The sequence below is a fragment of the Capsicum annuum genome, unplaced genomic scaffold (assembly GCF_002878395.1).
Source record: "Capsicum annuum cultivar UCD-10X-F1 unplaced genomic scaffold, UCD10Xv1.1 ctg2389, whole genome shotgun sequence".
Lineage (NCBI taxonomy): Eukaryota > Viridiplantae > Streptophyta > Magnoliopsida > Solanales > Solanaceae > Capsicum > Capsicum annuum.
In genome coordinates, this window is record NW_025830045.1 from 154,331 (window position 1) to 171,623 (window position 17,293).

The 17,293-nt window shown below is 35.2% G+C and overlaps 1 protein-coding gene across 1 annotated transcript; it reads left to right on the forward strand.

Moving 5' to 3' along the window:
- The first annotated feature begins 5,496 nt into the window (after nt 1-5,496).
- On the forward strand, nt 5,497-16,628 carry LOC107862066 (probable acetyltransferase NATA1-like). The gene is given in 5 exon segments (XM_047402552.1): nt 5,497-5,641; nt 10,266-10,400; nt 10,714-10,811; nt 15,499-15,645; nt 16,389-16,628. Coding segments are annotated over 5 exon segments (765 nt in total).
- The last annotated feature ends 665 nt before the right edge of the window (nt 16,629-17,293 follow it).

Sequence of the window (17,293 nt, forward strand, 5' to 3'; positions counted from 1 at the left end):
TGACACACAACATTCAACGATCTAAGAATACACCTTACTCTGTCTTAATTAAATAACTCATAAGAACAAAGGTATAACTTAAAGTCTGATGGACTTATAACATACTAGAAGGCTCCTCTCAAGCCACTTTATAAAACTTCAAAAACTTCCGCCAGCAATTATAAAAGCATTATCTGGGGAGAAACTGGAACTTGCCGAACATGTTACTTCATTGACATAGATAGAGAAGTATAGATTATCATTATGGATTATGAGGAGAAATTCGAAAGCATATCTGACTCAGGCTTTGTGCACGATTTCTACAGGCCTGATAAAGCACTTCAGTTTTTGGAACTCAAAAGTACTGACAGGATACTTTCTAGCTCTCTTGCAGTCCCATAACTATCTATGGAGAATGAAGCTCAACTGTTTTTGATACCTTGGAAATGAGGCAGAGTTAGTCAGAATAGAGTAAGATAAGAATTTATATAAGTTTCTTGGAGAACCTTTTCATGGCACGGTCCTAGACTTGAAAGAAGGGAAACATTTCCTAAATGCCCTGTAGCCTCTCGAAGAAAATTACAGACATCTTCGTACTATTCTAAAAAACTCTACTTGACATGGCTTCATAGACACCCTAGGACACTTGAACTCTGTGCTCTGATACCAAGTTTGTAACGCCCTGAAATTGGGTCCCGAGATGTCACACGGTGCTTAGGATCACAAATGACCCCAAGTTAACCCTTCTACTGGCATAACTCATAAGCAACTGAACAAAAAGTATAAATCTATACAAATCTGCGGAAAATAACTCTTTTCTAAATATGATAGATACAAAACTAAATTTACAAGATTACAACCAAAACTGAAACAAAATACATCAACTTCTACTGGTTGTCTATGAAGCCTCTACTAGTACTGACTATAGGTAGCCAGGTCATGACTCCCGACTAACCCAACTCAATACGACTGAATAAAGAAAATACAACACTTCTCAAACTGTATAACTAACTCAAGCCCTTGAATTAAAAGAACTCATCACCTGCTGACTGGATGCCACGAACTAACTTTATCTGAAGATGTACACTATACCTTGTACCTACATTCTGAGAAAATATAGCCCACATACGAATATGTGGGCCAGTACCATGGAAACGTACCGAGCATATGGGGGTGCAATGCATATATAAAATAATATCTTAATATCATCACAGTTTATAAAATTATGCATGCTGATATAAATGACTCACTTAGCTCGAATTAAAATCATCATAATCATAAGAGAGTAAAATATATCAGGTGAAACATGTGAGTCATCATAATAAATCTCAATTCACTTCCATCTCAATTTCCAAATCATCAAAGCAATCAAATCTCATAACAATTCTCTTTGGAATATATGTTCATTAAATCTTTAGAAAACAATGACTTTCTCAAATTCTGTCTTTCAAACAAATATGTTTTCATCTCAGATAGAAGAATAAGACTTTTCATATTAGATAGGAGGGTACACACATACACACATTGGGAGCCTCTTACAACCGACATACACCATGTGAGCTACATAGAGTCCAACGTCCAACCCACGTTGAGGAGAGATGTCCTATCCTTGCCATCGGAGTAGGACCTTAACCTTTGGTTCACTAGTGATCACTCTATCAAGCAGCCTTAGGCTCACATCCTACGGGGGCACATAGTTCTAGGGAAGTACCAATCACAACTATACCTCCCACTCAATGCTAAAGACTACTCCCGTACTTTGCTTAGATTATTTTAAAAGAAAACCCACAACAGCACAATTCAACAATTCATATCGGGAGCCGTCATGCTACCCCTTTTTCATAATAAAATCAATATGTGGATTTCTTTTCTCATTCGAGTTCAAAAATAACTCTTTCAATACCAAAAGGTCAAATCATTCAAATATCAAGGTGTGTATAACACATTACTTCACTAAAGATCATAATCTCAAAGAGGGTTTAAATCCCATAGATCAACACTTGAGCAAAATACTTCAAGATTCATACTTTATGTAGCAACCATATATAATTCATAAAAAAATCTGCAATTTTAACTTTAAACATGATATTATCATCAAAGTTCATGGTATTCAACTTCAAGGCATCAAAATATCATAGTTTTTTGAACAAAATATAATATATAAGTTTCCATCTCAAATTCATAATAAAGCCTATAAAATCATGTATATTTCTAAACATAAACCTCAATTTGGGCACAAGAACAAAAGAAGGCTCTTGTTGAAAACCCCACATACCTTTATGGTAATAGATTCATTGAAATATTGGACCTTCAAGCTTGATTGAAAGAATCCTTGTAGAGAAATTTGAATTCAGAACTTAACTTCTTGATTTTTTAGAGGTAAACTTAGATTTTGTTCTTGGAAAGAGAGGAAGGGTTTTGGATTGTAAATTGACTGATTTAGGGCTTAGGGATTGTAATTATGTGTTTAAAAACCCCTTATCAATGATTTGGAGTGATTAGGGATGGTTTAAGGGTGTGAAATGACTTCAACACCCTTGATATAAGTCAAAACGGAGTATTTTTTGCACTTAGAACTGACTTAGGCGGCGCCCAAGTAATCGCACAAGCCAAGTTGGGTGGCGCCTAACCAATCACCTAAGTTTGGTTGGGCGGCGCCTAACTAATCGCATACTCTTACTGTCCCTCACGAAAATGGGCATAACTCTTTGCTCGGGTATCGAATTTTTGCGAAATTGGTATCGTTGGAAAGCTAATTCAATTATATACAATTTGATAGGTATTGAAATTAAAAATTCTATGTATATAAAGAGATATACATGTTTGAAGTTGACCCTTGTAGAATCGAATGTCAAACTTTGGATGAATCAATTGGTCTTACCTCAACTTTGTTCTAGGTCATTGCTATGAACATTTTTCACATCTAAACTACTCCATAGACTAGGATAATGATCATGAAACTTGTATTCACATTCAAATCATTTGGATTAGAGCTTAGACGCGTAAGATCGACGGTTAGAATTTTAGCATGAAAATACGGGTTATTACATTATCTCTCCCTTGGGAACATTCGTCATCGAATGTGGATAATTAAGCTGAAACAAAGAGGAATCTCAATATTTAAGCTAACTTGTACAACTGATACAAACTGAATCACCGAATCTCAAACATAATGATTCACTGAACTGAACTGCATGTGCCTGAATTCTCATGAAAATAATTATATGGCTAAGATAGAAACGAGAGTGTCAACTTATGAGTAACCATTACTTTGTACTGGATCTGATCTCATGAGAATGTATAAGAGGTTTATGACATGAAAACTTGGGGTATTACAAATTCTTTACAAGCTTCAATAGCAGCAAGAAGCTCAACTTCTATAGTAGATAGAGCAACACATTTTTGCAACCTAAATTGCCAAGACATAGCTCCCCCTGTAAAAGTATCCAAATGACTTGTAACGCCCTGATTCTGCACCCCAGACATCTCACGGTGCTCATAATCTTGAAGGACCATAAGCTAACCTATGACTGGTACCTGTTGCAATCACTGAATAACAATAACTCTGTAATAATGTGGAAATTTGGTTGAATCTTCCATAAGGTTCATAACTAAAATCAAACACTAAATACTGATAAATAATACTAAAAGTTGAACAACTTTCTGAAATAATCTAGCCTGAGGAGCCTCTAACTGAACTGTCTGAATATGGAGTTGATAGGACAAGCCTTCAACTAACCCCGACGACTGAAGTACTATAACTGAAATAATACTCTATCCTCGAACTATGAGGATTCACCACTAAATCTGTTGTTGATAATCTGGACTGCTAGGTACGGTCAAGAGCCCATGCGTTTGAACCTATGATATAAGACATCATTGCGCAAAAGAAAGGTAAGCGTATATACTTTGAATGTACTGGTATGCTAGGTGAGGTAAGGCTAAATGCAAGGGTTCATATGCATGAATAGTAACTGGCTGAGAAATCATGAATATAACTAAGTGTGAGTACATGTATATCTGAAACTATCGTAATACTGATTATGCAATATTGTTTACATAACTACGTATACTGTAACTAAGATCATATTTAATAATGAATAATGAGTTCTAGGAACTGAATGACTGATATCTAAGTTTACTGATACTGTATTATTGTTAACTGAGTGACTATTTCTGATAGTCCTAATTTTGTAAAACTGAACTATGTTCTAAACCGAGTTGGGTGACTGTATCTGATAGTCCTGATTTTGATACTGAATTGAGGTTTTATACTGAGTCTGAAACTAAAATTAAAACTGTGGGAGTGTTTGTTTAACCGACATACCCCGATTATAAACTGAGTTGGGGTCTAACTTGTGACCCCAGTTGGAAGGGTGTTACACCTTGCCAAGGGATACTAATAATAGCTGTAAGTTAAACCTCTCTGGAAGGAATCCCTTTCGTTAACCCTCACTGGCAGGAAAACTCGTACGAGATGTATCAAACCTAGACTATCAGGAAGATATCTCAACCTACGCTGGCTATGTAGTTTTGTAATGCAGGGTCTGCTACTAAGAGTCAAGCCCTTTTTACTGACAGGAATGCCCCCATCCTTGGGTTCGCTCGATGCTGATTCCTACTCCCAACTGAATAGACACTGAACTGATTTCTAGACTTTACTAAGCTTGAATAAACTGTTACTGATCGTGTTGTCTAACTGAACTGGACTGAGTTCACTGAGTTTTGTTAACTGACTGAATATACTGAGTTCTGTTATTGACTGAGTACTACTGTACGTGACATCACTGAGACTATCCTGAAACTACTGTAAATCTTGGTAGCAGATAAATTTTTGGGCATTAGATACCCCCAGGACTCGATAGCATACATATTAAAAACACAGCATAATCTTGAAAACATGATAACTAGTTAATTTGTCACAGTTTATTCATTGAGGCATTTTAGCAAACACTTTCATGGCATGAACTTGTACAAATACTATTATGTCATGATTCACTATTCAACTCTCATGAACATTATATCAAACACTTGGGGGCATAGTTTATGCACATAATACTAGTCAACATAAAAGCATCCTGATCACAATTCCAAACTCACAAATTCAAGGGTTTCCAACATGAAACTACATAAAACTACACACTTGCTATTTAATTCACATGAATTTTGTAATTAATCATGGATTAGAACCCAAATAAAATCATAAAAATGAATACATTTTAACTCAACATGGAATACATGAAAACAATCATCTTGAAATTTTAAAAGAGGTTCTTGAACTCCAAGGGTGGAAGGAAACCCTTGGATGAACACCTAACACACCTTGGTAAGTAAATTCGTGAAGATTGATGGTGTGTTCTTGAAGATTGATCTTGAAATTTGAATGCTACGATTTGTTCTTGAGTAAATTTGAGAGAGAATGAGATATTTTTCCTTTAGAGTAGGTTAATCTCGTGTTTTTGGGGTTGATTAAGGGTGGGAAAATAACCCAAATACCCCTCTGGACGCAGAGTTTTAATGACTGAAAACGTGCCTGGTGATGTGGTGAGCAACGCACCGCGTCGATGGAATCAATCCGATGACCAACGCACCACATCGAGTTCACGCTGGTTCACTAGAATTGCACTAAAAGCTGGGGAAAATTTATTCGTCACTGCGATGGGTGATGCGACCCGTCGAGATTGCGTCGACCCACTATTTTGGCCACTTGAATATGATTCAAGCGAGGTCTGAAAAACCCAAAACTCACTCGAAGTAACCTATTGACACACCTGATCATGATTCAATCAAAGAATCGACATTTTAAGATCACAAGGGTCGTAAAATAAGATCGCCAAATTATGAAGGCTAAAATAATTCTAGGTGTAAATACTTAGCTGAAATTTCTAAGTGTGGGACCTCTTTTCAAGCTCTAACGGACTAAGTTAAGCTTAGGATTTTATGGGGTATTACATACCCTAAAGTAGACTTGCGAGTATCAACATCACCATCCATGTCTGAATTAGTATAACCATAAAGAGTAGGCTTCCCAGTACCAAAACACAAACCAGAAGTGCGAAAAGATATCTCATAATCCACTTCACAACATTCCAATGTTCTCTTCCCAAATTAGAAAGAAAACGACTAACAATATCAATAACATGAGCAATATCCGGTTTTATATAATTCATTGCATACATCAAACTACTAATAGCTAAAGCATAAGGAACATTCCTCATATCTTCCTTCTCATTATCACTGGAAGAACACTACTTCGTGCTCAATTTCAAATGCATAGCTAAAGGTGTACTGACAACCTTAGCCTTATCCATGTTGAACCTTCAAAGTACTTTATGAATGTACTTCTCTAGTGATAACCACAACTTCTTGGCTTTTCTGTCACGGACAATCTGCATGCCAAAAATCCTTTGCTGGTCTTAGGTCCTTCATAGAAAAAGACTTACTCAACTCTTGCTTAAACTTTTAAATCCTACAAGCATTATGACCAACAACAAGCATGTCATCGACATAAAGCAAAAAAATAATAAAGTCACCATCAAAGAATTTTTTCACCAAAACACAACGATCTGAAGTAGTCTTCTTGAAGCCCTGCTGACTCATAAAGGAACCAAACTTTCTATACCACTGCCTGGGAGATTGTTTCAAACCATGCACGCTATTCTTCAATTTGCAAACATAATTCTCTTTTCCCTTGACTTCAAAACCTTCAAATTTCTCCATATAAATTTCTTCATCTAAGTTACCATGGAGAAAAAAAGTTTTAACATTCATTTGTTTAACCTCTAAATTTAGACTTTCAGCTAAGCCTAGAACCACAAAAATGGATGACATCTTCACAACTGGAGAGAATATCTCATCAAAAGTAACTCCCTTTTTTTTAGTAAAATCCCTTCACAACTAATCTAGCCTTATACCATGGAACTAGGTTACCATCTTCATGTTTCACCTGATAAATCTACCTATTTTTCTAAGCTTTTTTGTCTTTAGGTAGCTTAACCAAATCAAAGGTATGATCATGCAAAGATTTAATCTTATATTCTATAACATTAGATCACTTTTCCTTTTCTTTACTTTATGGACTCATCAAGACTCTCAGGTTCTCCCCGCCAATCAAGAGTACATACTCATTAGGAGAATAATGAGATGAAAGTATTCCTTCTCTATTAGATCATCTTAGAGAATTCTCTGAAGCATCAATAACTGGTTGCTGATCAGCCATATCAACTTGCACTGAAGCATTAATAATATATTATTGGCCATTCTGGACATGATCATCATCTTCATTATCAACTTAATTTTCATTAGTATGAAAATTTTATTTAGGAGCAGTAGTTAAAGGAACTGGATTAATATCAACTAGACTCTCACTACTCTGAGAATCAACCTTATCTGTTTTGTCGAGTTCTTCAATTGTTTGGTCTTCAAATAACACAACATCACGACTTCTAACAAGTTTCTTCTCAACTGGATCATATAAATAATAGCCAAATTCATCTTGACCATAACCAATGAAGATACACTGTCTAGTTTTAACATCCAACTTTGACCTTTCATCTTTAAGAACATGCACAAAGGCTTTACACCAAAAGACTTTAAGATGATCATAAGAAACATTCTTACCAGATCAAACTCTGTTAGGGACATCACCATCCAAAGCAACGATAGGAGATAAATTGATAACATAAGCAGTCATATTAAGTGCTTCAGCCCAGAAGGAATCTGGCCGCCTAGCACTGAAAGCATACATATAACCCTCTCAACTAGAGTTCTGTTATCCCCTCTGCTAAACCATTCAACTGAGAAGTTTTGGAGGAGTTTATTATGCTGAATACCCTGATCTCTACAATATCTATCAAAAAGACCTATATACTTACCACTATTATTTGAGTGAATGCATTTCAATTCTTTCCTGTCTGTCTCTCAACCAAGGCCTAAAAACCCTTGAACATATCAAGTACTTGATTCTTGAACTTCAAAGGAAATACCCTGAGCTTGCGAGAATGATCATCAATAAAAGTCATAAAGTATATTGTACCACCATGAGACCTTACTTTAAAATCACCACACAAATCAGAATGCACCAACTCTAGCAAATCAAGCTTTGTTTAAGGCGGATGACTCTGAAAAGAAACTTTTTTTTATTTATTGGCTAATCAATGAACACACTTCTTGAACTTTGCTTGTTTCACTCCTGAAAGAAAATTTATCTTAGACAAACTATCAATCCCCTTCTCACTTATATGACTCAACCTTCTATTCCATAACTCTGATGAAGTATCATTTTTCACAAAGTTTACTGAGCCTCTAGAAGTGGAGTTCTAAAATACATACAAGTTAGACAACTTGACACCTCGAGTCACAATTATTGAACCTCTAGTAAGCTTCCATTGTCTATCATCAAAGGTATTAACATAACCCTCATCATCAAGGTTGTCTACCGAAATCAGATTCAAGCGAACATCTGGAGCATACTAGACATTGTTGAGAATTAGTTTGGAACTATTGTTACTTTTTAAACAAACAGTGCCAATGCCAAGTACTTTAACTTCATCATTATTGCCCATTTTTAATATTTTAAAATTAACTGGACTATAAGAAGAAAATAATTCCTTCTTTGGCGTAAAATGAGAAGTAGCACCAAAATTCACAAACTAGCTAGACTTATCACGAACAAGATTAATGGCATTCTCACCACAAGCAACAAGAAGATCATTATTATCAACAACAACAACACAATTTTTATTATTGCCTTCTTTCTTTTGTTATCTCATATCTCTGTTATGCTTGTAATAATATTTCATGATATGCCCCTTTTTGTTGCAATTGTCACATGTAACATTCTTAAATTTAGACTTCCACTTGCTTCTACTTTTATCTCTATCGTTTAGACCTCTTGACTTGTTTCTTCCCCTCTCTTCAGTAACCAAAACATCAGAGTGTAAAGATGAAGAAGATGAGGTCTGAGATCTTCTTGTCATCTTTTCATTCAAGACACCACTTTTAGCATATTCCATAGTTACAACACCACTGGGAGCAGAATTAGTCAAGGAAACTCAAAGAGTTTACCAAGAGTCTGGCAGAGTATTAAGAAGCCGAAGTCCTTGAATTTCTTCATCGAACTTTACACCCATTTCGGACAGCTGGTCAAGGACACCTTGAAAATCATTTATATGATCAGAAATAAGACTACCCTCTTTATACCTGATATTCATCAATTACTTAAGCAGGAGTAACTTGTTATTGCCAGTCTTTGAAGCATAAAGTGTCTCGAGCTTGTCCCACAAAATTCTGGCATGTGTCTCATTCACAATATGGTTTCTAACATTATCTTCAACCCATTGTCTAATCTAGCCACAAACCTGTAAATGCTTAAATTCCTAATCCTCATCTATCATGGATTGAGGTTTAGTAGACGCAAACACAGGCAAATGTATTTTCTTGACAAATAGAAGATCTTTCATCTTGCCTTTCAAAGTATGATAATTATTAATATTCAAACATACCATTTTGCTTATATTTATTTCCATCATTCAAATCGATAATCAACAACAACCTACACTCTGATACCACTTTGTTGGAAAAGAAGCAAGGGCACTATCAAAGTATACGACAGGGTAGCAAAAGAAGAATATCCAAGTGTAAACTTTCCATTTGAATGTGAACCAAGATGATACAAGCAAATCCAACCAAAGTAAATTATGGGCAGCAAATATATCAACCACACAAATACAATAATACAAGAATGAAATCAATCGCAAGAGACACTAAATTTAAGTGGAAAAACCTTTCAATGTGAAGAGTAAAAGTCCACGGGACCAAACTTGCACTATAATCACCAAGAGTTATAATATTTTTCTCCAAAATTGGCACCAATCAAGTGCCAAACAATGAGCAACAACATAACAAGATAACATCAAAACTAGAGAATGAAAAAAGGCAAAAACACTAAAATGCATATGCTGTTTAGGGATGAAAAACATGAGCTATAGGCTACCAAATCCAATTCCGTCAGTTTCTAATCAAATATTGAGATAAGAGGAACAATATTTAGAAAAATCAGCTCAGTCGAACAAGAGACAAAGCAGGAATCGCAATTTGAAGTTGACTGTTGTGGCTAGAATTTTTGGATGAAAATCTTCTCTATTTTCTCTCTTTTGTGGCTGCTAATACTCTCTTTGTGATAGTGAAATAAGACCTGAAAAGATGTATTATATATGCCCCATAATAATGGGCCTATAGACAAAGTAGATTGATTCAAGTTGGGCTTTATTTATCCACATAAAAAGGAAAAAGACCCATAACCCAACACAAACTCATGTATCAAATGGAAAAATATCTCAATTATACTAAGGTTTTTAATTCCACCAAAACTTCCATCTCTACCAATCTTTTCAATTCCAATAATTTGTGCCCTTTTTCTAGTAAGAGCCCATTTGAATTGGATTATTTTAAGTGCTTTTAAGCTAAAATTGACTTTCAAAATCTTTTGAAGTGTTTGGGTATATTTAAAAGTTCTTATGAGCACTTAATTTTTAAGCTAAAATGCTAAAAATAAGCCAAAAGTCATAAGTTAGAAATCTTAACTTATGGTTTTTGGCTTAAAATGCTAAAAATAAGCCCAAAGATATAAGTTAGAATTTCTAGCTTATGGCTTATAAGCCAAAAACAAAAAGATTTACAATTTCTAGCTTATAAGTCTAAAACCAAAAGCCAATCCAAACAGGCACTAAATGACCACATTCATTCTTGAAGTATCATCCAATGGTATTCCACAACAAACAACTAAAAATTCCAGTGTCGCCCCAATTTTGAAAACCATCAATCTTGATTCATGACAATGCCCAAGCGCACAAGTAAGTGTCTGTGGTCTACCAAGTAATAGAGTGGCCTTAAAGAAAGCGGAATATCGATCCCACAGGGACTAGTTCCAACAACTATTCAATTCAAGTTCACAATCAAGATTAAATTGATACACAAGTAACCGAAAAGAGTTTGAAGTTTGTAAACTAAAGTAAGTAAAAAATTGCATAAAATAAATACTTAAGACAATCAATAGAGTAAAGCCCAGGGTTAAAGAACGTCGAACAATTATACTACGCTATTGAAATTCATTCATTGAATCGCTTATCTTGGTTATTGATTCGTAGGGTTTATCATATGATCATGGTCTCCCGACCTCTAACCGTTTACCTAACTTAGACATTACAAGTACATCATTGAGCGGGGATGTAATAATCCAATTAAGTGTTTAAAGTTATCATCCTACATAAGAACCAAGCAAGGCTTCTAGGTACATACCTATCCTAGATGCTAATTAGAATTCCTTATTTCATAAAAGAATACGAACCTTATTTTATTTATCCCCATGTTCTATCTTCCTATTCCCCCTAAGATCACAAGGTTGGCAATATATGTATTCTAAGGTTAGCTACTCCTTAAAATAATTGAAACAAGGATGAAAGAACAATCACATATGATAAGCAAATCAAACGAAATCAATTCATAATGATAGCAAACATGTTCTTGGCCTTAACCCCGGAAAGGGGTGTTTAGCCTCTAATGGACATAATCATCATCTAATTAATTGAATTGATGATCCAAATCATGAAATAAACTAAAGATAAAGAATATTAAACCTAAAATGTGTAGCATCAGCCCCTCAATTTTTCCAAGATGTCACAAAGTGAGTACAATGTGTAAAACAAATCCTATTTATAGTTGAAACCTCCAAGCCGTGTAGGGAATTACCAACGCACCGCGATGCTTTCTTCATGGGCAAGATTAGTGCATCGCGGTGCAAATCTAGTGGAAAGAGTAATTCTCCATGGTGATTATCTTATGGTAAGAGTAATACGCCACACCTAAATCATGTTGGTTCACTGGAATGTGCCATTTCAACATCCAACCTTCACCTTGTGCTTTGTCTTTAATTCCAGCTTTTGTGGTGTGTTTCCAATGGATTTCCAATCTTTGTATCATCAATATATCACTATAATTAGCTCACAAAAGATCCTAAATCAGTTTAAACCATGGTTTAGAGATAAAAACAACACAAAATCAAGAACGGTGAACTCAAAACACGAGCTAAGACTAGGCTTGCCTAGGTTGGTCTTTAAGATATAGTTTTGACTCTTAGTTTGATTAAATTGACCATTGCATATTATAAATAAGTTATTTCCATATATAAATACTCTATTAAACCATTTGAAACTCATTTAACACATTAGAATCCATCACGATAGGCAAGAACAACACCTAGCTCAAACTAGTAAAAATAGTTTTCTCGTTTTGTCTCTAAATTACCTATTTGAACCCAAACTTGTTTGAAAACACCTTTACACATTGTAAACACATAATTGAACAATTAGATGCTTATTTATATAATTATTTACACATAAAACACATGAATAATCCTCAAAATAAGGCTAAATAAGCTAGGATAGCATCACTAAAGTGCATAAATACACCCAACATCACCACCTCACACTTAAAGCCTTGTTCGTCCTCGAACAACTCTTTACTCTAAGCATCATAGGTTAAGGATATTATACACTACTACTACATGCAAGTCATTCAATATAGTACTACAATGACTACACAGAATGTAAGTTTCTACACTAAGCATGCTATACACAATTGACAGTTCAAGAATACTACTTAAAAATATCCTAGCCTCAAGAATTGACTCACCAAGTTGGAAAACTTATCCGTGTTGGTAAATAAAAGACATCATACAAATCACCCACATTCATTAAAAATGTGCCCTCACAACAACAGAGTTGCCTATAATCACTCATATAAATGTAATTAATAACAAAATGGGTACAAAAATCAAGTTATGCTCACTCTCATAAAGAATTCACAAGTTACACATAATGAACCATATGCTTTCCCTTACTGTAGTACTCTACTAATATTAGAATGTTAAGCTTAGGATCAAGTAGGTCTTTAACAGTTGTATGTACGTGAAGGGATGGGTAGGAACTATTTTGGCTTAATAGTGGCTATATTTCCTAAGTATTTTAATACATTCATTATGCAATTAAGACCAATCTTCTAACAATAAAATTACACCACTTTTGCCTACCTCATTTATATGTTGTTACCCCATCTCATTAAGCTCATTCAAAAGAACTATGGTGGGAGTATTCTAAGTACATATCTTTCAATTCTACCCCTTTTTGGACCCAGTTTATGCTCCACACCCCTATGATAGCCACCCTCAACTTAAGCGATTTGCCTTAGTTGAGGTGCACAATGTCCAAGAAGGATCAGGGCCAAAAGGGGTTCATTGTAACAACTGGACTAAAAATAGGAACTTTTTAAGCACAAATTCCTCTAACTCCTAACCATAACAGAATAATTTTTACAAATCAATAACTATAAATTTGGGGCTCCAATTCACCTCTTTTATTTTTCAATTTCACACTTTTTAACTCACTAATTTTACATTAAAGCACTTAGGAGCTTTTGGATAAAATTAAGGTTCATCAAAGAAGGGATTAGGCTACATATAAGGCCACCAAAGCAAAAACTAAAGGCTCAACGGGGTTTGCTAGGATTATGCATTAGGGTAGGTCAAAAAGAAGGTATAAAATAAGGCTATCAAAGAAATACCTATATCATCTCCTAAACCCACACTCTTTATTTTGCTTTGTACACAAATCAGGAAAGTTTTAGACATCATATTAAACAAAGAATATAAAAAATACGCACACACACATGGCACATACTCAATTTCAAGTAGGATCATCATAGACTCTTAACCAAATAATCACATGAATTCAACATTAAGACAACAAGTACAAGAGTCATAATCAAGAGCCTAGAAGTCTCAAAAGTAGTAATTCACACTATCAACATGGTTTTACAATAAAACACTTGCACCATGCAGTCAAATATAGCATCAACAAGAACATCCTACTTATTCGTAACCTATTTTTTTTTTAAATTTACCCTAAAAATAGGAATTTTCCTTACCCCACACTTAAGAATCTCCTTTGTCCCCAAAGTATACTTAAAGTAGAGATAGAAATACTCTTTGAGGCCTCTAGGACTAGCTAGTAGCATTTTTAAACATCAAAAGGGTCTGGGGACCCCACACTCAGTCTTCGCCATGCTCCTTAGCTCAGGTTTTTTGGTACTCAGACTTCCCATCAACCTGTGACTCAACAAAAACCAAAAATACGTAAAGTAAAAACTAAAACACTAAAAATAAAATATACCTACTTAACTTGGGTTGCCTCCCAAGCAGCGCCTGATTTAGTGTCGTGGAATGACCCAACTCAACTTAACCAAGTTCTTTAATCCTTTTCTTCACACTTGAAGGCTATATTATTATTCATTTTTGACCTCTCGAGTGTACACTCTCAAGGTCAAAAACTTTTTCAACTTTAGCCTTTTTAGGCTCATCATTCTGCATCTTGTCGAGCTGAAGTATCGAAGGCTTAGGCTACTCAATGAGGTCGTCCAAAAAGGTCTTTTGTGTAATATTCTCCACCACCCCACACTTATCCCCTTCAATCACAATAATCATGCACAAATCTTTATAGTAGGACAACGTGGTGAGTGGTTTGTACACTTTAAAAACTACCTCTTTATCCCCCAACCTCATTGTGAGCGTGCCCTCTCTCATATCTATTAAGGCTCCTCCCATCGCTAATAATGGATGTACCAAGATGTGTGGCACCAGTTAATCTTCCTGAATCTAAAACAATAAAGTCAACAAGAATAAAAAATTTACCAACCTTTATGACAACATCCTCTATAACTTCTTCAGGATGAGACATGGTCCCATTTGCCAGCTGTAATAGCACAAAGCTTGGTCTAGGATTTACCAAGACCAATGTGTTGAACAAATATAGGGGAATCAATTTTATGCTTACCCCTAAGTTACTAAGTGCATGGGCTACCTCGCTGCTGCCAATTTGGATGGGGAGAGTGAGCTTTCCAGGGTCCTTAAGCTTTTTGGGCATCTTTTGAGTCACCACAAAACTACACTCTTTAGTGAGTGATACTGCATCCACATCATGCAACTTAATTTTATTAGAGACCACATCCCTCAAGTACTTGGCATACTTGGGCATTCCCTGCAAAACGTCTAAAAGAGGTAAGTTAATGTACAACTCTCTGAACGTGTCAAAGAACTTCTTGAAGAACGCATTCTCCTTTGCATTTATATGCTTCTATAGGAAAGGTATTGGTGGGATCTTCTTCACCTCTTCAGCAATTTTCTATTTTGAGTGCTCAGACTTTCTTGAATTTTCAACAACTTGGTCATTTACCTGTTTAGGCATAAATCAGTATCTACCTCCTTAGTTTTCTTAGGAGGTTCATCATTAAGCTATTTACGACTCCTCAAAGTGATTACCATGACTTAATTTGAATTTTCAGTATCACTTGACAACCTACCTTGAGGTCTAGTGTTCTGTGCTGCTGCTATCTGACCCACCTACAATTCCAAGCTCCTTGTAGCTGCTTGCTGGCTTTTGATTTCTGCTGCCAATTGTGCTTGAGCAGTTAAAATTTGTTTCATCATTTCTTCTAGATTGCCTGTGGCTTAATTTGCTTGAGCTTGGGGTTGCTGAAACTGTTGTTGCTGGGCGTTCCATTGTTGATTTAGTGGCTGATCCTACCGCTTCATGTTGTAGGCATTCCCATTGTGAGGCCTCTAAACATTTCCCACAAACATCACAGACTCAGGATTAGCAGCAGTATATTCGTCGAATTACCACTATTTCCATAAACCACACACCAAGTGCTTGTCTGCTGAATTGTATTCACTATGGTTGTAAGTTGTGTCACACTCAATTTCATATTGTTAAGCCATGTAGTCAACTGATTTTGTAATAAAGCAATTTGAGAAGATATTTCAGTAAGCTGATCCACCTTCAAAACATCTGCAACTTTTTTAGTAGCACTACTTGAGTCTAAATACCACTCTGGATTTCCTTGTGCAATTCGGTTCAATAAAGTATACAACTCATCATACGTCATCTCTAAAGATTGACCACCTGCAGCTGAATCTAGCAAAATCTTTGTGTTATGGTCAAGTTCCTCAACAAAAGTATGATCTAATACGTCATTGGACTATTTACAAAATGAGAAAACTAGTTTTGACTCTTAGCTCAAGCTAGTAAAACTAGTTTTCTCGGTCCATATCTAAATGACCGATTTGAACCCAAACTTATTTGAAAACACCTTTACACATTGTTAACACATACTTGAACACTTAGATGCTTATTTATATCATTATTAACACATAAAGCACATGAATCATCCTCAAAACAAGGCTAAATAAGCTAGGATAGCAACACTAAAGTGCATGAATACACCCAATATCAATTCACCTATATTAGACTTAGAATTTGAACAGTTATAAACTGATGAAGATAATAACATCTTTGTAGCTAGCTACTTCCTCTTTGTACGTTAGAGAGTGTTATAGAAAGTGTAGATTTGGGAAAATGTTGTTTTTTGCTGTTGTTTCTCAGGCAATTAAAATGGCGTTCACTAAAGTTGATTGGCTTACTGTTGGATGGAATAATAATACAATTGATTTTTATCTTGGACTGTGAACTTATATTATGCAAGATGTCAAATAGTTTAGGCTTTCTAGTGAAGGGATTAATCGATTTGACAAGTTTTGAGTCGAGGATCTATCAAAAACAGCTTTTCTACCTTATAAAAATAAGAGTAGTATATCTTATTCTCTTCGAACTCCATATAAGTTCACAATGAATATGTTATTGTTGTTGGATGATGCTGACAAATTTAATTAGATAGAACTATTCTAGCTTGTATGTAATGAATTTTGTGAAGAGGATACTAGGGGAATACATAAGTTGGAGTTGTTCAGATCGTGTGAGCAGATTCAAAAATGCGACCAATAGAACTGGTGTTCCTTCGTCACCCTCTAGCGTAGGATTGGTTGATTGGAAAGTTCAGACAAGAGTAGAACATTCCATACAAATTTTTTTGATTCGTTAGATGGTGGTCCTCTCTTATGACGGCTGGAGTACTCCAACATCTGTAAATTTCTCATTTGCCAATTTAAATTTATTATGTCATTTCTTATATTTATAAATCAAACCAAACTAATAAAAAGCCTAATTTTTTATTTCAATTTTCTTTTGATGTTTTTCAATTTTACAATGGTTTAGTGTGAAGCATCTTCCAGCAAAATTTGCATGATTTTTGTGAAGCATGATGTAAATGTGAAATTGGTTTATACAATCATATCTAATTCAGTTTATTGTAACGAGAGATAATGCAACAAACTATATCAACCACACTGTCAACAAAGGGGATAAAA